The sequence below is a fragment of the Salmo salar genome, chromosome 12 (genome assembly GCF_965601325.2).
Source record: "Salmo salar chromosome 12, fSalSal1, whole genome shotgun sequence".
NCBI lineage: Eukaryota > Metazoa > Chordata > Actinopteri > Salmoniformes > Salmonidae > Salmo > Salmo salar.
In genome coordinates this window covers 105458772-105481430 of record NC_138302.1, presented here as the reverse complement: position 1 = coordinate 105481430, position 22659 = coordinate 105458772, and the positions used below count along the sequence as shown (strand labels likewise).

The 22659-nt window shown below is 48.0% G+C and overlaps 1 protein-coding gene across 1 annotated transcript in view; it reads left to right on the top strand.

Annotated features, from left to right (window-relative positions):
• Window positions 1-22659, top strand: part of LOC106566258 (sarcolemmal membrane-associated protein) — a 122290-nt gene that overhangs the window by 84194 nt on the left and 15437 nt on the right. Inside the window, exons 12-17 of the mRNA XM_082959531.1 lie at window positions 786-866; window positions 1330-1389; window positions 4298-4498; window positions 7552-7857; window positions 16526-16643; window positions 20520-20691. Coding sequence (XP_082815657.1) covers window positions 786-866; window positions 1330-1389; window positions 4298-4498; window positions 7552-7857; window positions 16526-16643; window positions 20520-20691 — 938 coding nt within the window. The remainder of the gene's footprint in view (window positions 1-785; window positions 867-1329; window positions 1390-4297; window positions 4499-7551; window positions 7858-16525; window positions 16644-20519; window positions 20692-22659) is intronic.

Genomic DNA, 22659 nt, shown 5'->3' with positions numbered 1-22659 from the left:
GGTGGAGGTGGGGTTATGGTATGGGCCCCATGGTGGAGGTGGGGTTATGGTATGGGCCCCATGGTGGAGGTGGGGTTATGGTATGGGGCCCATGGTGGAGGTGGGGTTATGGTATGGGGCCCATGGTGGAGGTGGGGTTATGGTATGGGCCCCATGGTGGAGGTGGGGTTATGGAATGGGCCCCATGGTGGAGGTGGGGTTATGGTATGGGGCCTATGGTGGAGGTGGGGTTATGGTATGGGCCCCATGGTGGAGGTGGGGTTATGGTATGGGGCAGGCATAAGCTACGGACAACCAACACAATGGCATTTTATCAATGGTAATTTGAATGCAACAGAGATACCGTGATGAGATCCTGAGGCCCGTTGTCGTGCCATTCATCCACCGCCATCACCTCATATTACAGCATGATAACGCACGGCCCGTTGTCGTGCCAGTCATCCACCGCCATCACCTCATATTACAGCATGATAACGCATGGTCCAGTGTCAACAAGGATCTGTACACAATTCATGGAAGCTGAAAATGTCCAAGTTCTTCCATGGCCTCCATACTTACCAGACATATGTCACCCATTGAGCATGTTTGGGATGCTCTGGATCGACCTGTACGACAGCGTGTTCCAGTTCCCACCAATATCCAGAAACTTCACAGAGCCATTGAAGAGGAGTAGGGACAACATTCTACAGCCTGATCAACTCTACATTTGTAGACATGTTATTTCATGTGATTTTATTTGAAGTTCAGTGTTCTGAGAGTGTTTGTATCTTCCTGTCTCTCTGTAGAAAACCAACTGGATGCTAAAGACTCTGAAATGTCAGATACACTGAGCCCCAGCAAGGACCGCAGCAGTGACGACACGTCGGGTAACAACACCTCATAAATAGTAAAATATATAAACAAGACATCTTTTTTTTTTGGCTAAAAGATTAACAATTGTGAAGTTGTCAGAGTTATGTAAATATTTTATATTCATTTATGAGGACTGAAGAAGTAAAATAATTTGACTTTGTATATTAATTCATGATGCTAATAAATAAGTTTTCGTGTTTATGAACTCAAAACATGTACGTAAATGTACAATATTAACATTGTAACGTTGTAAATGTATTGTTGTATTATTTGAACCCTGAATGATGAAATGATATAAGCAGTATTGTGTCCAGAACAGAGCCGTGGAAAAACAATAGATCTCCTGTCACTCGTTTAGTTTTCTTGTTTGTCCTGGTCTGGTCCTAGCTCACTGTTAATCCTCTCTCACTCGCTCTGTTCACTCTTCCTCTGCTCTTTCTCTCTTTCTCTTCTTTCTCTCTGTCTCTGTGTGTGTAGATGGAAACATGGATGATCATGAGCTGAACGAGCCACAGAACAGGGTCGCCCTGCTCAAAGGTAATACATATTTAATGTTTTATTGCGTCTCGTTGCCATAAAATCTGTTGTCAAGAGGTAGCTGGATGGATCAAGAGTGCCAAACCTGGCTAGTGCCTGGGGGACTATTGAATATATATATTTGGAGGTTTGGGGGTGGAGTGGGATGGGGGACTATTGAATATATATGGAGGTTTGGGGGTGGAGTGGGATGGGGGAGTGGCTGCTGGAGGGGGTGGGGTGGTGGACCCTGATGGAGAGGCTGCTGGAGGGGGTGGGGTGGTGGACTCTGATGGAGAGGCTGCTGGATGGGGTGGGGTGGGGTGGTGGACCCTGATGGAGAGGCTGCTGGAGGGGGTGGGGTGGGGTGGTGGACCCTGATGGAGAGGCTGCTGGAGGGGGTGGGGTGGTGGACCCTGATGGAGAGGCTGCTGGATGGGGTGGGGTGGTGGACCCTGATGGAGTGGCTGCTGGAGGGGGTAGTGTTGGGGGGCTGGACCCTGACGGAGTGGCTGCTGGAGGGGGTCGGGTTACAGGGGGGTGGAAACTCTCTTCCAACATATTCCCCAAGTGCAAAAATTGTCATGAAAGGACTGGAGTGGGTTAGAATGGGCTGGTCGAGGAGTGGACCCCCATCTGAAAGGACTGGAGTGGGTAAGAATGGGCTGGTCGAGGAGTGGACCCTCATCTGAAAGGACTGGGGTGGGTTAGAATGGGCTGGTCGAGGAGTGGACCCCCATCTGAAAGGACTGGAGTGGGTTAGAATGGGCTGGTCGAGGAGTGGACCCCCATCTGAAAGGACTGGAGTGGGTTAGAATGGGCTGGTCGAGGAGTGGCTCCCCATCCGAAAGGACTGGAGTGGGTTAGAATGGGCTGGTCGAGGAGTGGACCCCCATCTGAAAGGACTGGAGTGGGTAAGAATGGGCTGGTCGAGGAGTGGACCCTCATCTGAAAGGACTGGAGTGGGTTAGAATGGGCTGGTCGAGGAGTGGACCCCCATCTGAAAGGACTGGAGTGGATTAGAATGGGCTGGTCGAGGAGTGGACCCCCATCTGAAAGGACTGGAGTGGGTTAGAATGGGCTGGTCGAGGAGTGGCTCCCCATCCGAAAGGACTGGAGTGGGTTAGAATGGGCTGGTCGAGGAGTGGACCCCCATCTGAAAGGACTGGAGTGGGTAAGAATGGGCTGGTCGAGGAGTGGACCCTCATCTGAAAGGACTGGAGTGGGTTAGAATGGGCTGGTCGAGGAGTGGACCCCCATCTGAAAGGACTGGAGTGGATTAGAATGGGCTGGTCGAGGAGTGGCTCCCCATCTGAAAGAACTGGAGTGGGTTAGAATGGGCTGGTCGAGGAGTGGACCCTCATCTGAAAGGACTGGAGTGGGTTAGAATGGGCTGGTCGAGGAGTGGACCCTCATCTGAAAGGACTGGGGTGGGTTAGAATGGGCTGGTCGAGGAGTGGACCCCCATCTGAAAGGACTGGAGTGTGTTAGAATGGGCTGGTCGAGGAGTGGACCCCCATCTGAAAGGACTGGAGTGGGTTAGAATGGGCTGGTCGAGGAGTGGACCCTCATCTGAAAGGACTGGAGTGGGTAAGAATGGGCTGGTCGAGGAGTGGCTCCCCATCCGAAAGGACTGGAGTGTGTTAGAATGGGCTGGTCGAGGAGTGGACCCCCATCTGAAAGGACTGGAGTGTGTTAGAATGGGCTGGTCGAGGAGTGGACCCCCATCTGAAAGGACTGGAGTGGGTTAGAATGGGCTGGTCGAGGAGTGGACCCTCATCTGAAAGGACTGGAGTGGGTTAGAATGGGCTGGTCGAGGAGTGGATCCCCATCTGAAAGGACTGGGGTGGGTTAGAATGGGCTGGTCGAGGAGTGGACCCCCATCTGAAAGGACTGGAGTGGGTTAGAATGGGCTGGTCGAGGAGTGGACCCTCATCTGAAAGGACTGGAGTGGGTTAGAATGGGCTGGTCGAGGAGTGGACCCTCATCTGAAAGGACTGGAGTGGGTTAGAATGGGCTGGTCGAGGAGTGGATCCCCATCTGAAAGGACTGGGGTGGGTTAGAATGGGCTGGTCGAGGAGTGGCTCCCCATCTGAAAGGACTTAAAATACTCCCGCACGGACCGGTAGTAATTAGGGACTGAGGCAGAGCCATGGTTGATTATTCATCACTGTAGTGTGTCACAAATCATTTGAGCAACAGGCAGCCAGCCACGTGTGGTGGTTATACAGATACGGTGCAGATGTCCGTATCTAGGCTTGGCGATATACCGTATGCTGGGGTGTTTAGAGCGTCGGACTGGTTAGAGCGTCGGACTGGTTAGAGCGTCGGACTGGTTAGAGCGTCGGCGATATACCCCGTATGCTGGGGTGTCTCGAAATACCGACGTCTCGTAGAGATGTTTGCTACGCCAGTGCATATAACTATTCAGTGAAGTATAACTGAGAAATCTAACAAGTGTGAAATGATCCAGCTCAGGGCTCCAGCGATGCATGTGGTTTGCTAACTTCCCAGCTGTGAAGATCAAGCTTCTTGGTAGCAGCTGAGACCTTCAACCCCCTCCTGGATCCAGATCCCTGTCTTTTTATTTTAAATAGCGCTTCTTCTGTGCACATTTGGGAATACCATATACCCTTGTATGGTACCGGAAACGGTATGAACATCTGCATACTGCCCAACCCTATCTGTAACTTCCTGATCAATTATGAAAACATAAATAAACAACTGACTTTGATTAGACATTTTTCTGTGGCTTGGGTGGCCTTTCAATCTAAGCCCCAGCTTTTGCATTCCATGTACTCTGTACACCTACCCAGCATGGGTTCAGATCCCACTCACCGCTCTAGCACCCTCATCTCTAGCACCCTCATCTCCTTACTTTCCTCTATGCCTATATCTAACTATATCCCACCTGTCCGTCCCGGTCTAGATGAGCTGCGGATGGCCAGCCTGGAGCCTGGGGACAGAGAGCAGGTGATTCACCACCTCCACAAACAGCTGCTGGAGACCCAGGAGTTGGCCAACACAGGCAAGCAGAAGTGTCTGGAGCTCCAGGCCTTACTGGAAGAGGAGAGGAGGAGTAACAGGCAGCAGACTGAGGAGTCAGCCAAGCAGATCCACTACCTACAGAGTGAGTATAGTACCGAGCGGTACCTGCAAGAGGGACTTAACTAGAGTTAACCATGGGGCGGCAGGTAGCCTAGTGGTTAGAGCGTTGGACTAGTAACCGAAAGGTTCCTAGATCGAATCCCTGAGCTGACAAGGTACAAATCTGTCGTTCTGCCCCTGAACAAAGCAGTTAGCTGTTCCTAGGCCGTCGTTGAAAATAAGAATTTGTTCTTAAGTGACTTACCTAGTGGCTGCTGGAGGGGTTGGGGTGGTTGACCCCTAAAGGTGAAATAAAAAAAACAGACTTGGATCACATACACACATATATATACAATATATATCCAATGCCTTCGGAAAGTATTCAGACCCCATGACTTTTTCCACATTTTGTTATTCTAAAATTATTCTTATTTATTTCTTATCAATCTACACACAACACACCAAAATGACAAAGCGAATACATGTTTTTAGAAATGTTCGCAAATGTATTAAATATAAATAAACAAACCTTATATAAATAAGTATTCAGACCCTCTGTTATGAGATATGAAATTGAGCTCAGGTGCATCCTGTTTCCATTGATCATCCTTGAGATGTTTCTACAACTTGATTGGAGTCCACCTGTGGTAAATTTGATTGATTGGACAGATTTGGAAAGGAAAACCCATGTCTGTATAAGGTCCCACAGTTGACGGTGCATGTCAGCTAAAACCAAGTAAGGGGATTGAAGGAATTGAACGTAGAGCTCCGAGACAGAATTGTGTCGAGGCACAGATCTGGGGAAGGGTACCAAAACATGTCTGCAGCATTGAAGGTCCCCAAGAACACAGTGGCCTCCATCATTCTTAAATGGAAGAAGTTTGGAACCACCAAGACTCTTCCTAGAGCTGGCCGCCCGGCCAAACTGATCAATCAGGGGAAGAAGGGCCTTGGTCAGGGAGGTGACCAGGAACCCGATGGTCACTCTGACAGAGCTCCAGGGTTCCTCTGTGGAGATGGGAGAAACTTCCAGAAGGACAACAATCTCTGCAGCACTCCACCAATCAGGCCTTTATGGGAGAGTGGCCAGACGGAAGCCCCTCCTCAGTAAAAGGCACATGACAGCCTGCTTGGAGTTTTGCCAAAAGGCACCTAAAGGACTCTCAGACCATGAGAAACAAGATTCTCTGGTCTGATGAAAGCAAGATTGACCTCTTTGGCCTGAATGCAAAGCGTCACGTCTGGATGAAACCTGGCACCATCCCTACGGTGAAGCATGGTGTTGGCAGCATCATGCTGTGGGGATGTTTTTCAGTGGCATGGACTGGGAGACTAGTCAGGATTGAGGGAAAGATGAACGGAGCAAAGTACAGAGAGATCCGTGATGAAAACCTGCTCCAGAGCGCTCAGGACCTCCGACTGGGGTGAAGTTTCACCTTCCAACAGGACAACGACCCTAAGCACACAGCCAAGACAACGCAGGAGTGGCTTCGGGACAAGTCTCTGAATGTCCTTGAGTGGCCCATCAAGAGCCCAGACTTGAACCTGATCGAACATCTCTGGAGAGACCTGAAAATAGCTGTGCCGTGATGCTCCCCTTCCAACCTGACAGAGGTTGAGAGGATCTGCAGAGAAGAATGGGAGAAACTCCCCAAATACAGGTGTGCCAAGCTTGTAGCGTCATACCCAAGAAGACTCGAGGCTGTAATCGCTGCCAAAGGTGCTTCAACAAAGTACTGAGTAAATGTTTCAGTTGTTTAGTAAAAAAAAATGTATTAAACAATTATACATTTCTGCCATGCTAGAGTCAACTGTAAGTGCTGTTATTGTGAAGTGTAAACGTCTAGGAGCAACAACGGCTAAGCCGCAAAGTGGTAGGCCACACAAACTCACCGAACGGGACCGCCGAGTTCTGAAGCACGTAGCTCGTAATAATCGTTTGTCTTCGGGTTGGAACACTCACTACCGAGTTCCAAACTGCCTCGTGCTGACATTGCTTCCAAAGCATTGTTCGTTGGGAGCTTCATGAAATGGGTTTCCATGGCCGAGCAGCCGCACACAAGCCTAAGATCACCATGCGCAATGCCAAGCGTCGGCTAGAATGTTGTAAAGCTCGCCCCCATTGGACTCGGGAGCAGTGGAAACGTATTCTCTGGAGTGATGAATCACTCACCATCTGGGTTTGGCGGATGCCTGGTGAATTCTACCTGCCCGACTGCATAGTGCCAACTGTAAAGTTTGGTGGACTAGGAATAATGGTCTGGGGCTGTTTTTCATGGTTCGGGCCCCTTAGTTTCAGTGAAGGGAAATCTTAACTCTTCAGCATGAAATTACATTATAGACGATTCTGTGCTTCCAACTTTGTGGAAACAGTTTGGGGAAGACCCTTTCCTGTTTCAGCATGACAATGCCCCCCCGTTCACAAAGTGAGGTTGTCTAGTGGAAAGCCAGAAGAGTGAAGGCTGTTATAGCAGTAAAGGGGGGGACCAACTCTATGGTAATGCCCAAGATTTTGGAATGAGATGTTCGAAAAGCAGGTGTCAACATACTTTTACACATGTAGTGTACAAAACATTAAGGACACCTTCCTATTAATGACTTTCCCTCAGAACAGCCTCAGTTCATCAGGGTCATGGACTCTACAAGGTGTCAAGCGTCCCACAGGGATGCTGGCCCATGTTGACTCCAATGCTTCCCCACAGTTGTCCAGTTGGCTGGATGTCCTTTGGGTGGTGGATCATTCCTGATACACACTAGAAACTGTTGAGCGTTATAAACCCAGTAGCGCTGAAACAAACCGGTTCGCCTGGCACCTACTTCCATCCCCCGTTCAAAGGCACTTAAATCTTTTGTCTTGCACGTTCACCCTCTGAATGGCACATGTACACAATCCATGTCTCAATTATCAAAAGGCTAAAAAAAATCCTTCTTTAACCTGTCTCCTCCCCTTCATCTACACGGATTGTAGTGGATTTAACAAGTGACATCAATAAGGGATCATAGCTTTCACCTGGATTCACCTGGTCAGTCCATGTCCTGAAAAGAGATGTTCTATATTATATAGTGTACATGAAAGTATATACGATCTGTTTCCAGGTCAGTTGGGGAAGCTAGCGGTAGACATGGAGGAGCTGAAGGAGCGAAGAGAGAGCAGCGTCAGCAGCACACAGGAGGAGCTGTACTCGACTCAGGAGGAGGTGCTCGTTCTCCACCACGCCATGGAGGCCGCCACAGCCGAGAGGGAGCGAGACATCGCCGCCCTGCAGAGGGACCTGGGAGGTGTCACGGCCGAGCTGGAGAAGTGGCGTCAGGCTGCGTCCAAATACGAACAGGAGATCAACTCCCTGCAGGCCACCTTCCAACAGCAGAGCCTGCACCAGCAGAGCACTAACGATCTACAAGGTACGATACTAAACCGAATCGCTGACCCCTAAACCCATCATCACTAGACTCCAGTGGTGATGTAGAACACTAGACTCTCCAGTGGTGATGTAGAACACTAGACTCTCTAGTGGTGATGTAGAACACTAGACTCTCTAGTGATGATGTAGAACACTAGACTCTCTAGTGGTGATGTAGAACACTAGACTCTCTAGTGGTGATGTAGAACACTAGACTCTCTAGTGGTGATGTAGAACACTAGACTCTCTAGTGGTGATGTAGAACACTAGACTCTCTAGTGGTGATGTAGAACACTAGACTCTCTAGTGGTGATGTAGAACACTAGACTCTCTAGTGGTGATGTAGAACACTAGACTCTCTAGTGGTGATGTAGAACACTAGACTCTCTAGTGGTGATGTAGAACACTAGACTCTCTAGTGGTGATGTAGAACACTAGACTCTCTAGTGGTGATGTAGAACACTAGGCTCTCTAGTGGTGATGTAGAACACTAGACTCTCTAGTGATGATGTAGAACACTAGACTCTCTAGTGGTGATGTAGAACACTAGACTCTAGTGATGATGTAGAACACTAGACTCTAGTGGTGATGTAGAACACTAGACTCTCTAGTGGTGATGTAGAACACTAGACTCTCTAGTGGTGATGTAGAACACTAGACTCTCTAGTGAGGATGTAGAACACTAGACTCTCTAGTGGTGATGTAGAACACTAGACTCTCTAGTGGTGATGTAGAACACTAGGCTCTCTAGTGATGATGTAGAACACTAGACTCTAGTGGTGATGTAGAACACTAGACTCTCTAGTGGTGATGTAGAACACTAGACTCTAGTGATGATGTAGAACACTAGACTCTAGTGGTGATGTAGAACACTAGACTCTCTAGTGGTGATGTAGAACACTAGACTCTCTAGTGATGATGTAGAACACTAGACTCTCTAGTGAGGATGTAGAACACTAGACTCTCTAGTGATGATGTAGAACACTAGACTCTAGTGGTGATGTAGAACACTAGACTCTCTAGTGGTGATGTAGAACACTAGACTCTCTAGTGATGATGTAGAACACTAGACTCTCTAGTGATGATGTAGAACACTAGACTCTCTAGTGGTGATGTAGAACACTAGACTCTCTAGTGATGATGTAGAACACTAGACTCTCTAGTGATGATGTAGAACACTAGACTCTCTAGTGAGGATGTAGAACACTAGACTCTCTAGTGATGATGTAGAACACTAGACTCTCTAGTGGTGATGTAGAACACTAGACTCTCTAGTGATGATGTAGAACACTAGACTCTCTAGTGATGATGTAGAACACTAGACTCTCTAGTGGTGATGTAGAACACTAGACTCTCTAGTGATGATGTAGAACACGGCACTAGACTCTCTAGTGGTGATGTAGAACACTAGACTCTCTAGTGATGATGTAGAACACTAGACTCTCTAGTGGTGATGTAGAACACTAGACTCTCTAGTGGTGATGTAGAACACTAGACTCTCTAGTGGTGATGTAGAACACTAGACTCTCTAGTGGTGATGTAGAACACTAGACTCTCTAGTGGTGATGTAGAACACTAGACTCTCTAGTGGTGATGTAGAACACTAGACTCTCTAGTGGTGATGTAGAACACTAGACTCTCTAGTGATGATGTAGAACACTAGACTCTCTAGTGATGATGTAGAACACTAGACTCTCTAGTGATGATGTAGAACACTAGACTCTCTAGTGATGATGTAGAACACTAGACTCTCTAGTGGTGATGTAGAACACTAGACTCTCTAGTGGTGATGTAGAACACTAGACTCTCTAGTGGTGATGTAGAACACTAGACTCTCTAGTGATGATGTAGAACACTAGACTCTCTAGTGGTGATGTAGAACACTAGACTCTAGTGGTGATGTAGAACACTAGACTCTCTAGTGGTGATGTAGAACACTAGACTCTCTAGTGATGATGTAGAACACTAGACTCTCTAGTGATGATGTAGAACACTAGACTCTCTAGTGGTGATGTAGAACACTAGACTCTCTAGTGATGATGTAGAACACGGCACTAGACTCTCTAGTGGTGATGTAGAACACTAGACTCTCTAGTGATGATGTAGAACACTAGACTCTCTAGTGGTGATGTAGAACACTAGACTCTCTAGTGGTGATGTAGAACACTAGACTCTCTAGTGGTGATGTAGAACACTAGACTCTCTAGTGGTGATGTAGAACACTAGACTCTCTAGTGGTGATGTAGAACACTAGACTCTCTAGTGGTGATGTAGAACACTAGACTCTCTAGTGATGATGTAGAACACTAGACTCTCTAGTGATGATGTAGAACACTAGACTCTCTAGTGATGATGTAGAACACTAGACTCTCTAGTGGTGATGTAGAACACTAGACTCTCTAGTGGTGATGTAGAACACTAGACTCTCTAGTGGTGATGTAGAACACTAGACTCTCTAGTGATGATGTAGAACACTAGACTCTCTAGTGGTGATGTAGAACACTAGACTCTAGTGGTGATGTAGAACACTAGACTCTCTAGTGGTGATGTAGAACACTAGACTCTCTAGTGATGATGTAGAACACTAGACTCTCTAGTGATGATGTAGAACACTAGACTCTCTAGTGATGATGTAGAACACTAGACTCTCTAGTGATGATGTAGAACACTAGACTCTCTAGTGATGATGTAGAACACTAGACTCTCTAGTGATGATGTAGAACACTAGACTCTCTAGTGATGATGTAGAACACTAGACTCTCTAGTGATGATGTAGAACACTAGACTCTCTAGTGATGATGTAGAACACTAGACTCTCTAGTGATGATGTAGAACACTAGACTCTAGTGGTGATGTAGAACACTAGACTCTCTAGTGGTGATGTAGAACACTAGACTCTCTAGTGGTGATGTAGAACACTAGACTCTCTAGTGATGATGTAGAACACTAGACTCTCTAGTGGTGATGTAGAACACTAGACTCTCTAGTGATGATGTAGAACACTAGACTCTCTAGTGATGATGTAGAACACTAGACTCTCTAGTGATGATGTAGAACACTAGACTCTCTAGTGATGATGTAGAACACTAGACTCTCTAGTGGTGATGTAGAACACTAGACTCTCTAGTGGTGATGTAGAACACTAGACTCTCTAGTGGTGATGTAGAACACTAGACTCTCTAGTGGTGATGTAGAACACTAGACTCTCTAGTGGTGATGTAGAACACTAGACTCTCTAGTGGTGATGTAGAACACTAGACTCTCTAGTGATGATGTAGAACACTAGACTCTCTAGTGATGATGTAGAACACTAGACTCTCTAGTGATGATGTAGAACACTAGACTCTCTAGTGATGATGTAGAACACTAGACTCTCTAGTGATGATGTAGAACACTAGACTCTCTAGTGATGATGTAGAACACTAGACTCTCTAGTGATGATGTAGAACACTAGACTCTCTAGTGATGATGTAGAACACTAGACTCTCTAGTGATGATGTAGAACACTAGACTCTCTAGTGATGATGTAGAACACTAGACTCTCTAGTGATGATGTAGAACACTAGACTCTCTAGTGATGATGTAGAACACTAGACTCTCTAGTGATGATGTAGAACACTAGACTCTCTAGTGATGATGTAGAACACTAGACTCTCTAGTGGTGATGTAGAACACTAGACTCTCTAGTGGTGATGTAGAACACTAGACTCTCTAGTGGTGATGTAGAACACTAGACTCTCTAGTGGTGATGTAGAACACTAGACTCTCTAGTGAGGATGTAGAACACTAGACTCTCTAGTGGTGATGTAGAACACTAGACTCTCTAGTGGTGATGTAGAACACTAGACTCTCTAGTGATGATGTAGAACACTAGACTCTCTAGTGATGATGTAGAACACTAGACTCTCTAGTGGTGATGTAGAACACTAGACTCTCTAGTGATGATGTAGAACACTAGACTCTCTAGTGATGATGTAGAACACTAGACTCTCTAGTGGTGATGTAGAACACTAGACTCTCTAGTGGTGATGTAGAACACTAGACTCTCCAGTGGTGATGTAGAACACTAGACTCTAGTGATGATGTAGAACACTAGACTCTCTGTTCTACATTATCTACATTATCTAACGTTTAAGTTCCTTGCTCAGAACATGAGAACATATGAAAGCTGGTGGTTCCTTTTAACATGAGTCTTCAATATTCCCAGTTAAGAAGTTTTAGGTTGTAGTTATTATAGGAATTATAGGACTATTTCTCTCTATACCATTTGTATTTCATATACCTTTGACTATTGGATGTTCTTATAGGCACTTTAGTATTGCGTAAAACTGACTATCCTACCGATCCTCGACTTTGGCGATGTAATTTACAGTATAGCTTCCGTCCCTCAGACAACAGTGAGTTGCAGTAGTCCGGACGGGAGATGACAAGTGCCTGGATTAGGACCTGCGCCGCTTCCTGTGTGAGGAAAGGTCGTACTCTACGGATGCCAAAGGGGGCGGTGTTTCAATCTACTGCAAAGATAGCCTGCAGAGTTCTGTATTACAATCCAAGTCTGTACCCAAACAATTCGAGCTTCTACTTCTAAAAATTCACCTTTCCAGAAACAAGTCTCTCACTGTTGCCACTTGTTATAGACCACCCTCTGCCCCCAGCTGTGCCCTCAATACCATATGTGAACTGATTGCCCCCCATCTATCTTCAGAGCTCATGCTACTAGGTGACCTAAACTGGGACATGCTTAATAACACCCCGGCCATCCTACAATCTAAGCTAGATGCCCTCAATCTCACACAAGGAACCTACCAGGTACAACCCCAAATCCGTGAACATGGGCACCCTCATAGATATCATCCTGACCAACTTGTCCTCTAAATACACCTCTGTTGTTTTCAACCAGGATCTCAGCAATCAATGACTCATTGCCTGCGTCCGTAATGGGTCCGCGGTCAAACAACCACCCCTCATCACTGTCAAACGCTCCCTAAAACACTTCTGCAAGCAGGCCTTTCTAATCGACCTGACCCGGGTATCCTGGAAGGACATTGACCTCATGGCGTCAGTTGAGGATGCCTGGTTGTTCTTTAAAAGTGCCTTCCTCACCATCTTAAATAAGCATGCCCCTTTCAAAAAAATGTAGAACTAAGAACAGATATAGCCCTTGGTTCACTCCAGACCTGACTGCCCTCGACCAGCACAAAAACATAATGTGGTGTACTGCACTAGCATCGACTAGTCCCAGCGATATGCAACTTTTCAGGGAAGTCCGGAACCAATATACACAGGCAGTTAGGAAAGCTAAGGCTAGCTTTTTCAAACAGAAATTTGCATCCTGTAGTACAAACTCCAAAAAGTTCTGGGACACTGTAAAGTCCATGGAGAACAAGAGCACCTCCTCCCAGCTGCCCACTGCACTGAGGCTAGGTAATACGGTCACCACCGATAAATCCATGATAATCAAAAATTTCAATAAGCATTTCTCTACGGCTGGGCCATGCTTTCCTCCTGGCTACCCCAACCCCGGCCAACAGCCCTGCACCCTCCACACCAACCCAGATGTTCTGAAAGAGCTGCAAAACCTGGACCCCTACAAATCAGCTGGGCTTGACAATCTGGACCCTCTCTTTCTAAAACTATCCGCCGCCATTGTTGCAACCCCTATTACTAGCCTGTTCAACCTCTCTTTCGTATCGTCTGAGATCCCCAAAGATTGGAAAGCTGTCGCGGTCAACTCCCTCTTCAAAGGGGGAGACACTCAAGACCCAAACTGTTACAGACCTATATCCATCCTGCACTTCCTTTCTAAAGTCTTTGAAAGCCAAGTTAACAAACAGATCACTGACCATTTCGAATCCCACCGTACCTTCTCCGCTGTGCAATCCGGTTTCTGAGCTGGTCACGGGTGCACCTCAGCTACATTCAAGGTCCTAAACGATATCATAACCGCCATCGATAAAAGACAATACTGTGCAGCCGTCTTCATCGACCTGGCCAAGGCTTTCAACTCTGTCAATCACCGTATTCTTATCGGCAGACTCCACAGCCTTGGTTTCTCAAATGACTGCCTCGCCTGGTTCACCAACTACTTCTCAGATAGAGTTCAGTGTGTCAAATCGGAGGGCCTGTTGTCCGGACCTCTGGCAATCTCTATGGGGGTGGCACAGGATTCAATTCTCAGGCCAACTCTTTTCTCTGTATATATCAACGATGTCGCTCTTACTGCGGGTGATTCTCTGATCCACCTCTACACAGACGACACCATTCTGTATACATCTGGCCTTTCTTTGGACACTGTGTTAACAAACCTCCAAACAAGCTTCAATGCCATACAACACTCCTTCCGTGGCCTCCAACTGCATGATCTTCAACTGATCGCTGCCCGCACCCTTCCGCCCGACTAGCATCGCTACTCTAGACGGTTCTGACCTAGAATATATGGAAAACTACAAATACCTGGGTGTCTGGCTAGACTGTAAACTCTCCTTCCAGACTCACATCAAGCATCTCCAATCCAAAATTAAATCTAGAATCGGCTTCCTATTTCGCAACAAAGCTTCCTTCACTCATGCTGCCAAGCATACCATCGTAAAACTGACCATCCTACCGATCCTCGACTTTGGCGATGTAATTTACAAAATAGCCTCCAACACTCTACTCAACAAGCTGGATGCAGTCTATCACAGTGCCATCCGTTTTGTCACCAAAGCCCCATATACTACCCACCGCTTCGACCTGTATGATCTCGTTGGCTGGCCCTCGCTACATATTCGTCGCCAGACCCACTGGCTCCAGGTCATCTGTAAGTCTATGCTAGGTAAAGCTCAGACTTATCTCAGCTCACTGCTCACTGGTCACCATAACAACACCCACCCGTAGCACACGCTCCAGCAGGTATATCTCACTGGTCATCCCCAAAGCCAACACCTCCTTTGGCCGCCTTTCCTTCCAGTTCTCTGCTGCCAATGACTGGAACGAATTGCAAAAATCACTGAAGCTGGAGACTTATATTTCCCTCACTAACTTTAAACATCAGCTATCTGAGCAGCTAACCGATCGCTGCAGCTGTACCTAGTTTATCTGTAAATAGCCCATCCAATCTACCTACCTCATCCCCATATTGTTTTTATTTACTTTTCTGCTCTTTTGCACACCAGTATTTCTACTTGCATATCATCATCTGCACATCTATCACTCGTGTTAATTTGCTAAATTATAATTACTTCGCTACAATGGCCTATTTATTGCCTTACCTCCTTACCTCATTTGCACACACTGTATATAGATTTTTTTTCTATTGTGTTATTGTCTGTATGTTTGTTTTACTCCATGTGTAACTCTGTGTTGTTGTTTCTGTCGCACTGCTTTGCTTTATCCTGGCCAGGTCGCAGTTGTAAATGAGAACTTGTTATTAACTAGCCTACCTGGTTAAGTAAAGGTGAAAAAAATAAAATATTCTTATTTACAATAACGGCCTACCAGAAGGCAAAAGGCCTCCGACGAGGACCTGGGATTCATTTTTTTAAATAAATACAATATAAATATAGGACAAAACACACATCACAAGAGAGAGAACACTACATAAAGAGAAACCTAAGACAACAGCATGGTAGCAGCACAACATGGTTCATATTACCTACTATCATACTACCTACTACCATATCCCGTACCATACTACCATATCCCGTACCATACTACCATATCCCGTACCATACTACCATATCCCGTACCATACTACCATATCCCGTACCATACTACCATATCCCGTACCATACTACCATATCCCGTACCATACTACCATATCCCCTACCATACTACATACTACCATATCCCCTACCATACTACCATATCCCGTACCATACTACCTACTACCATATCACGTACCATATTACCTACTACCATATCCCGTACCATACTACCATATCCCGTACCATACTACCATATCCCGTACCATACTACCATATCCCGTACCATACTACCATATCCCGTACCATACTACATACTACCATATCCCCTACCATACTACCATATCCCGTACCATACTACCATATCCCGTACCATACTACCATATCCCCTACCATACTACCATATCCCGTACCATACTACCATATCCCGTACCATACTACCATATCCCCTACCATACTACCATATCCCGTACCATATTACCTACTACCATATCCCGTACCATACTACCATATCCCGTACCATACTACCATATCCCGTACCATACTACATACTACCATATCCCCTACCATACTACCATATCCCGTACCATACTACATACTACCATATCCCCTACCATACTACCATATCCCGTACCATACTACCTACTACCATATCACGTACCATATTACCTACTACCATATCCCGTACCATACTACCATATCCCGTACCATACTACCATATCCCGTACCATACTACCATATCCCGTACCATACTACATACTACCATATCCCCTACCATACTACCATATCCCGTACCATACTACCATAATCCGTACCATACTACCATATCCCGTACCATACTACCATACTACCTACTACCATGTTGCCTTGATCCTGTCTGTTACATGTGAACTAATGGCTCAAGAATAAATGTTATGAATGTTTTTAAGGCTGAGCACAATGACTGTTCAAAGAGGATTGTAACCTGTCTACATCTCCTCTCTGTAGGGGAGTTGGAGCGTCTTCAGAAGGGCTGTTCCAGTCTGCAGCAGGAGTGTGACTGTCTCCGTTCTGAGAAGACTACCCTGGTGGACAGACTACACAGACTGGAGACTGACCTGGACAGGTGGGTCTACACACTGCAGATTGGGGGGTCAACTGAACACCTTAGCCGTCACACTAGACCTGTTAGGTGGTGGGATGAGGTCACTCCCACCCCTGCCTCTACAATGGCATCCAACTAAAAGAAGTTGTCTGTTCTGCAAAGTGGTGCTTTTTTTTTCAGATTGAGGGTTTTTATAGTCACAGTATGGGGGGGGAGGGGGGGGATGACCATAGAGGGAACAGCAGCATGATCATTGAGGAGGAGGGGGGATGACCATAGAGGGAACAGCAGCATGATCATTGAGGAGGGGGGAATGACCATAGAGGGAACAGCAGCATGATGGGGGCGACCATAGATGATGTGGATGGAAGGGGGAGTGACCATAGATGATGTGGATGGAAGGGGGAGCGACCATAGATGATGTGGATGGAAGGGGGAGTGACCATAGATGATGTGGATGGAAGGGGGAGCGACCATAGACGATGTGGATGGAAGGGGGAGTGACCATAGATGATGTGGATGGAAGGGGGAGCGACCATAGATGATGTGGATGGAAGGGGGAGTGACCATAGATGATGTGGATGGAAGGGGGAGTGACCATAGATGATGTGGATGGAAGGGGGAGTGACCATAGATGATGTGGATGGAAGGGGGAGTGACCATAGATGATGTGGATGGAAGGGGGAGTGACCATAGATGATGTGGATGGAAGGGGGAGTGCCCATAGATGATGTGGATGGAAGGGGGAGTGACCATAGATGATGTGGATGGAAGGGGGAGTGACCATAGATGATGTGGATGGAAGGGGGAGTGACCATAGATGATGTGGATGGAAGGGGGAGTGACCATAGATGATGTGGATGGAAGGGGGAGTGACCATAGATGACGTGGATGGAAGGGGGAGTGACCATAGATGACGTGGATGGAAGGGGGAGTGACCATAGATGATGTGGATGGAAGGGGGAGTGACCATAGATGATGTGGATGGAAGGGGGAGTGACCATAGATGATGTGGATGGAAGGGGGAGTGACCATAGATGATGTGGATGGAAGGGGAGTGACCATAGACGATGTGGATGGAAGGGGGAGCGACCATAGACGATGTGGATGGAAGGGGGAGCGACCATAGATGATGTGGATGGAAGGGGGGGCGACCATAGATGATGTGGATGGAAGGGGGGGCGACCATAGATGATGTGGATGGAAGGGGGGGCGACCATAGATGATGTGGATGGAAGGGGGAGCGACCATAGATGATGTGGATGGAAGGGGGAGCGACCATAGATGATGTGGATGGAAGGGGGAGCGACCATAGATGATGTGGATGGAAGGGGGAGCGACCATAGATGATGTGGATGGAAGGGGGAGTGACCATAGATGATGTGGATGGAAGGGGGAGTGACCATAGATGATGTGGATGGAAGGGGGAGCGACCATAGATGATGTGGATGGAAGGGGGAGCGACCATAGATGATGTGGATGGAAGGGGGAGCGACCATAGATGATGTGGATGGAAGGGGGAGTGACCATAGATGATGTGGATGGAAGGGGGAGATGACCATAGATGATGTGGATGGAAGGGGGAGCGACCATAGATGATGTGGATGGAAGGGGGAGCGACCATAGATGATGTGGATGGAAGGGGGAGCGACCATAGATGATGTGGATGGAAGGGGGAGCGACCATAGATGATGTGGATGGAAGGGGGAGCGACCATAGATGATGTGGATGGAAGGGGGAGCGACCATAGATGATGTGGATGGAAGGGGGAGCGACCATAGATGATGTGGATGGAAGGGGGAGCGACCATAGATGATGTGGATGGAAGGGGGAGCGACCATAGATGATGTGGATGGAAGGGGGAGCGACCATAGATGATGTGGATGGAAGGGGGAGCGACCATAGATGATGTGGATGGAAGGGGGAGCGACCATAGATGATGTGGATGGAAGGGGGAGCGACCATAGATGATGTGGATGGAAGGGGGAGCGACCATAGATGATGTGGATGGAAGGGGGAGCGACCATAGATGATGTGGATGGAAGGGGGAGCGACCATAGATGATGTGGATGGAAGGGGGAGCGACCATAGATGATGTGGATGGAAGGGGGAGCGACCATAGATGATGTGGATGGAAGGGGGAGCGACCATAGATGATGTGGATGGAAGGGGGAGTGACCATAGACGATGTGGATGGAAGGGGGAGCGACCATAGACGATGTGGATGGAAGGGGGAGTGACCATAGATGATGTGGATGGAAGGGGGAGCGACCATAGACGATGTGGATGGAAGGGGGAGCGACCATAGATGATGTGGATGGAAGGGGGAGCGACCATAGATGATGTGGATGGAAGGGGGAGCGACCATAGATGATGTGGATGGAAGGGGGAGCGACCATAGATGATGTGGATGGAAGGGGGAGTGACCATAGATGATGTGGATGGAAGGGGGAGCGACCATAGATGATGTGGATGGAAGGGGGGGCGACCATAGATGATGTGGATGGAAGGGGGAGCGACCATAGATGATGTGGATGGAAGGGGGAGTGACCATAGATGATGTGGATGGAAGGGGGAGCGACCATAGATGATGTGGATGGAAGGGGGAGTGACCATAGATGATGTGGATGGAAGGGGGAGTGACCATAGATGATGTGGATGGAAGGGGGAGCGACCATAGACGATGTGGATGGAAGGGGGAGCGACCATAGATGATGTGGATGGAAGGGGGAGCGACCATAGACGATGTGGATGGAAGGGGGAGCGACCATAGACGATGTGGATGGAAGGGGGAGCGACCATAGATGATGTGGATGGAAGGGGGAGCGACCATAGATGATGTGGATGGAAGGGGGAGCGACCATAGATGATGTGGATGGAAGGGGGAGTGACCATAGATGATGTGGATGGAAGGGGGAGTGACCATAGATGATGTGGATGGAAGGGGGAGCGACCATAGACGATGTGGATGGAAGGGGGAGTGACCATAGATGATGTGGATGGAAGGGGGAGCGACCATAGATGATGTGGATGGAAGGGGGAGTGACCATAGATGATGTGGATGGAAGGGGGGGGCGACCATAGATGATGTGGATGGAAGGGGGAGCGACCATAGACGATGTGGATGGAAGGGGGAGCGACCATAGATGATGTGGATGGAAGGGGGAGTGACCATAGATGATGTGGAGTACGTCTCTCTGAGATACAACATTTACAAAGACTTCAGACTTCCGTCCATCTGCTGAACCTCATCCTGACGTGATCTGCTGCTGTCCTCCCCTTCTCTTCCAGGGAGCAGACTGGTGTGTTCAGACGATCCACTGGGCCCTGTTTGGACTATATCACAGTTCTGGACATGGTTTTATATGATCTCTTCCTCCCCTTCAGTTCCAGGGAGCAGACTGCTGTGTTCAGACGATCCACTGGGCCCTGTTTGGACTATATCACAGTTCTGGACATGGTTTTATATGATCTCTTCCTCCCGTTCAGTTCCAGGGAGCAGACTGGTGTGTTCAGACGATCCACTGGGCCCTGTTTGGACTATATCACAGTTCTGGACATGGTTTTATATGATCTCTTCCTCCCCTTCAGTTCCAGGGAGCAGACTGGTGTGTTCAGACGATCCACTGGGCCCTGTTTGGACAATATCACAGTTCTGGACATGGTTTTATATGATCTCTTCCTCCCCTTCAGTTCCAGGGAGCAGACTGGTGTGTTCAGACGATCCACTGGGCCCTGTTTGGACTATATCACAGTTCTGGACATGGTTTTATATGATCTCTTCCTCCCCTTCAGTTCCAGGGAGCAGACTGGTGTGTTCAGACGATCCACTGGGCCCTGTTTGGACTATATCACAGTTCTGGACATGGTTTTATATGATCTCTTCCTCCCCTTCAGTTCCAGGGAGCAGACTGCCAGTCTGAACAGAAGTCTTCAGTTACTGGAGAAGTCCCAGGGAGAGATGCAGAGTAGACTGGGTTCACTGCAGGACCAACACCTCCTGGACGCTAACGTACTGCAGACACAGCTGGCCCAGGCTGCGAGCAGGACACAGAGCCTGCAGAGAGAGGTAGGATATGGGTCTCATACTGCAGTCACAGCTAACACAGGCTGCCAGCAGAGAGAGGTAGGATATGGTTGACATACTGCAGTCACAGCTAACCCAGGCTGCTAGCAGAGAGAGGTAGGATATGGGTCACATACTGCAGTCCCAGCTAACACAGGTTGCCAGCAGAGAGAGGTAGGATATGGTTGACATACTGCAGTCACAGCTAACCCAGGCTGCTAGCAGAGAGAGGTAGGATATGGTTAACATACTGCAGTCACAGCTAACACAGGCTGCCAGCAGAGAGAGGTAGGATATGGTTGACATACTGCAGTCACAGCTAACCCAGGCTGCTAGCAGAGAGAGGTAGGATATGGGTCACATACTGCAGTCCCAGCTAACACAGGCTGCTAGCAGAGAGAGGTAGGATATGGTTGACATACTGCAGTCACAGCTAACCCAGGCTGCTAGCAGAGAGAGGTAGGATATGGTTCTCATACTGCAGTCACAGCTAACCCAGGCTGCCAGCAGAGAGAGGTAGGATATGGTTAACATACTGCAGTCACAGCTAACCCAGGCTGCTAGCAGAGAGAGGTAGGATATGGGTCTCATACTGCAGTCACAGCTAACCCAGGCTGCTAGCAGAGAGAGGTAGGATATGGGTCTCATACTGCAGTCACAGCTAACCCAGGCTGCTGGCAGAGAGAGGTAGGATATGGTTAACATACTGCAGTCACAGCTAACCCAGGCTGCTAGCAGAGAGAGGTAGGATATGGTTGACATACTGCAGTCACAGCTAACCCAGGCTGCTCGCAGAGAGAGGTAGGATATGGGTCACATACTGCAGTCCCAGCTAACACAGGTTGCCAGCAGAGAGAGGTAGGATATGGTTGACATACTGCAGTCACAGCTAACCCAGGCTGCTGGCAGAGAGAGGTAGGATATGGTTAACATACTGCAGTCACAGCTAACCCAGGCTGCTAGCAGAGAGAGGTAGGATATGGTTGACATACTGCAGTCACAGCTAACCCAGGCTGCTAGCAGAGAGAGGTAGGATATGGGTCACATACTGCAGTCCCAGCTAACACAGGTTGCCAGCAGAGAGAGGTAGGATATGGTTGACATACTGCAGTCACAGCTAACCCAGGCTGCTAGCAGAGAGAGGTAGGATATGGTTCTCATACTGCAGTCACAGCTAACCCAGGCTGCTAGCAGAGAGAGGTAGGATATGGGTCTCATACTGCAGTCACAGCTAACCCAGGCTGCTGGCAGAGAGAGGTAGGATATGGGTCACATACTGCAGTCACAGCTAACCCAGGCTGCTAGCAGAGAGAGGTAGGATATGGTTAACATACTGCAGTCACAGCTAACCCAGGCTGCTAGCAGAGAGAGGTAGGATATGGTTAACATACTGCAGTCACAGCTAACACAGGCTGCTAGCAGAGAGAGGTAGGATATGGGTCTCATACTGCAGTCACAGCTAACCCAGGCTGCTAGCAGAGAGAGGTAGGATATGGTTGACATACTGCAGTCACAGCTAACCCAGGCTGCTAGCAGAGAGAGGTAGGATATGGTTAACATACTGCAGTCACAGCTAACCCAGGCTGCTAGCAGAGAGAGGTAGGATATGGGTCACATACCGCAGTCACAGCTAACCCAGGCTGCTAGCAGAGAGAGGTAGTATATGGTTAACATACTGCAGTCACAGCTAACCCAGGCTGCTAGCAGAGAGAGGTAGGATATGGTTAACATACTGCAGTCACAGCTAACCCAGGCTGCTAGCAGAGAGAGGTAGGATATGGTTGACATACTGCAGTCACAGCTAACCCAGGCTGCTAGCAGAGAGAGGTAGGATATGGTTGACATACTGCAGTCACAGCTAACCCAGGCTGCTAGCAGAGAGAGGTAGGATGGGGTTAACATACTGCAGTCACAGCTAACCCAGGCTGCTAGCAGAGAGAGGTAGGATATGGTTAACATACTGCAGTCACA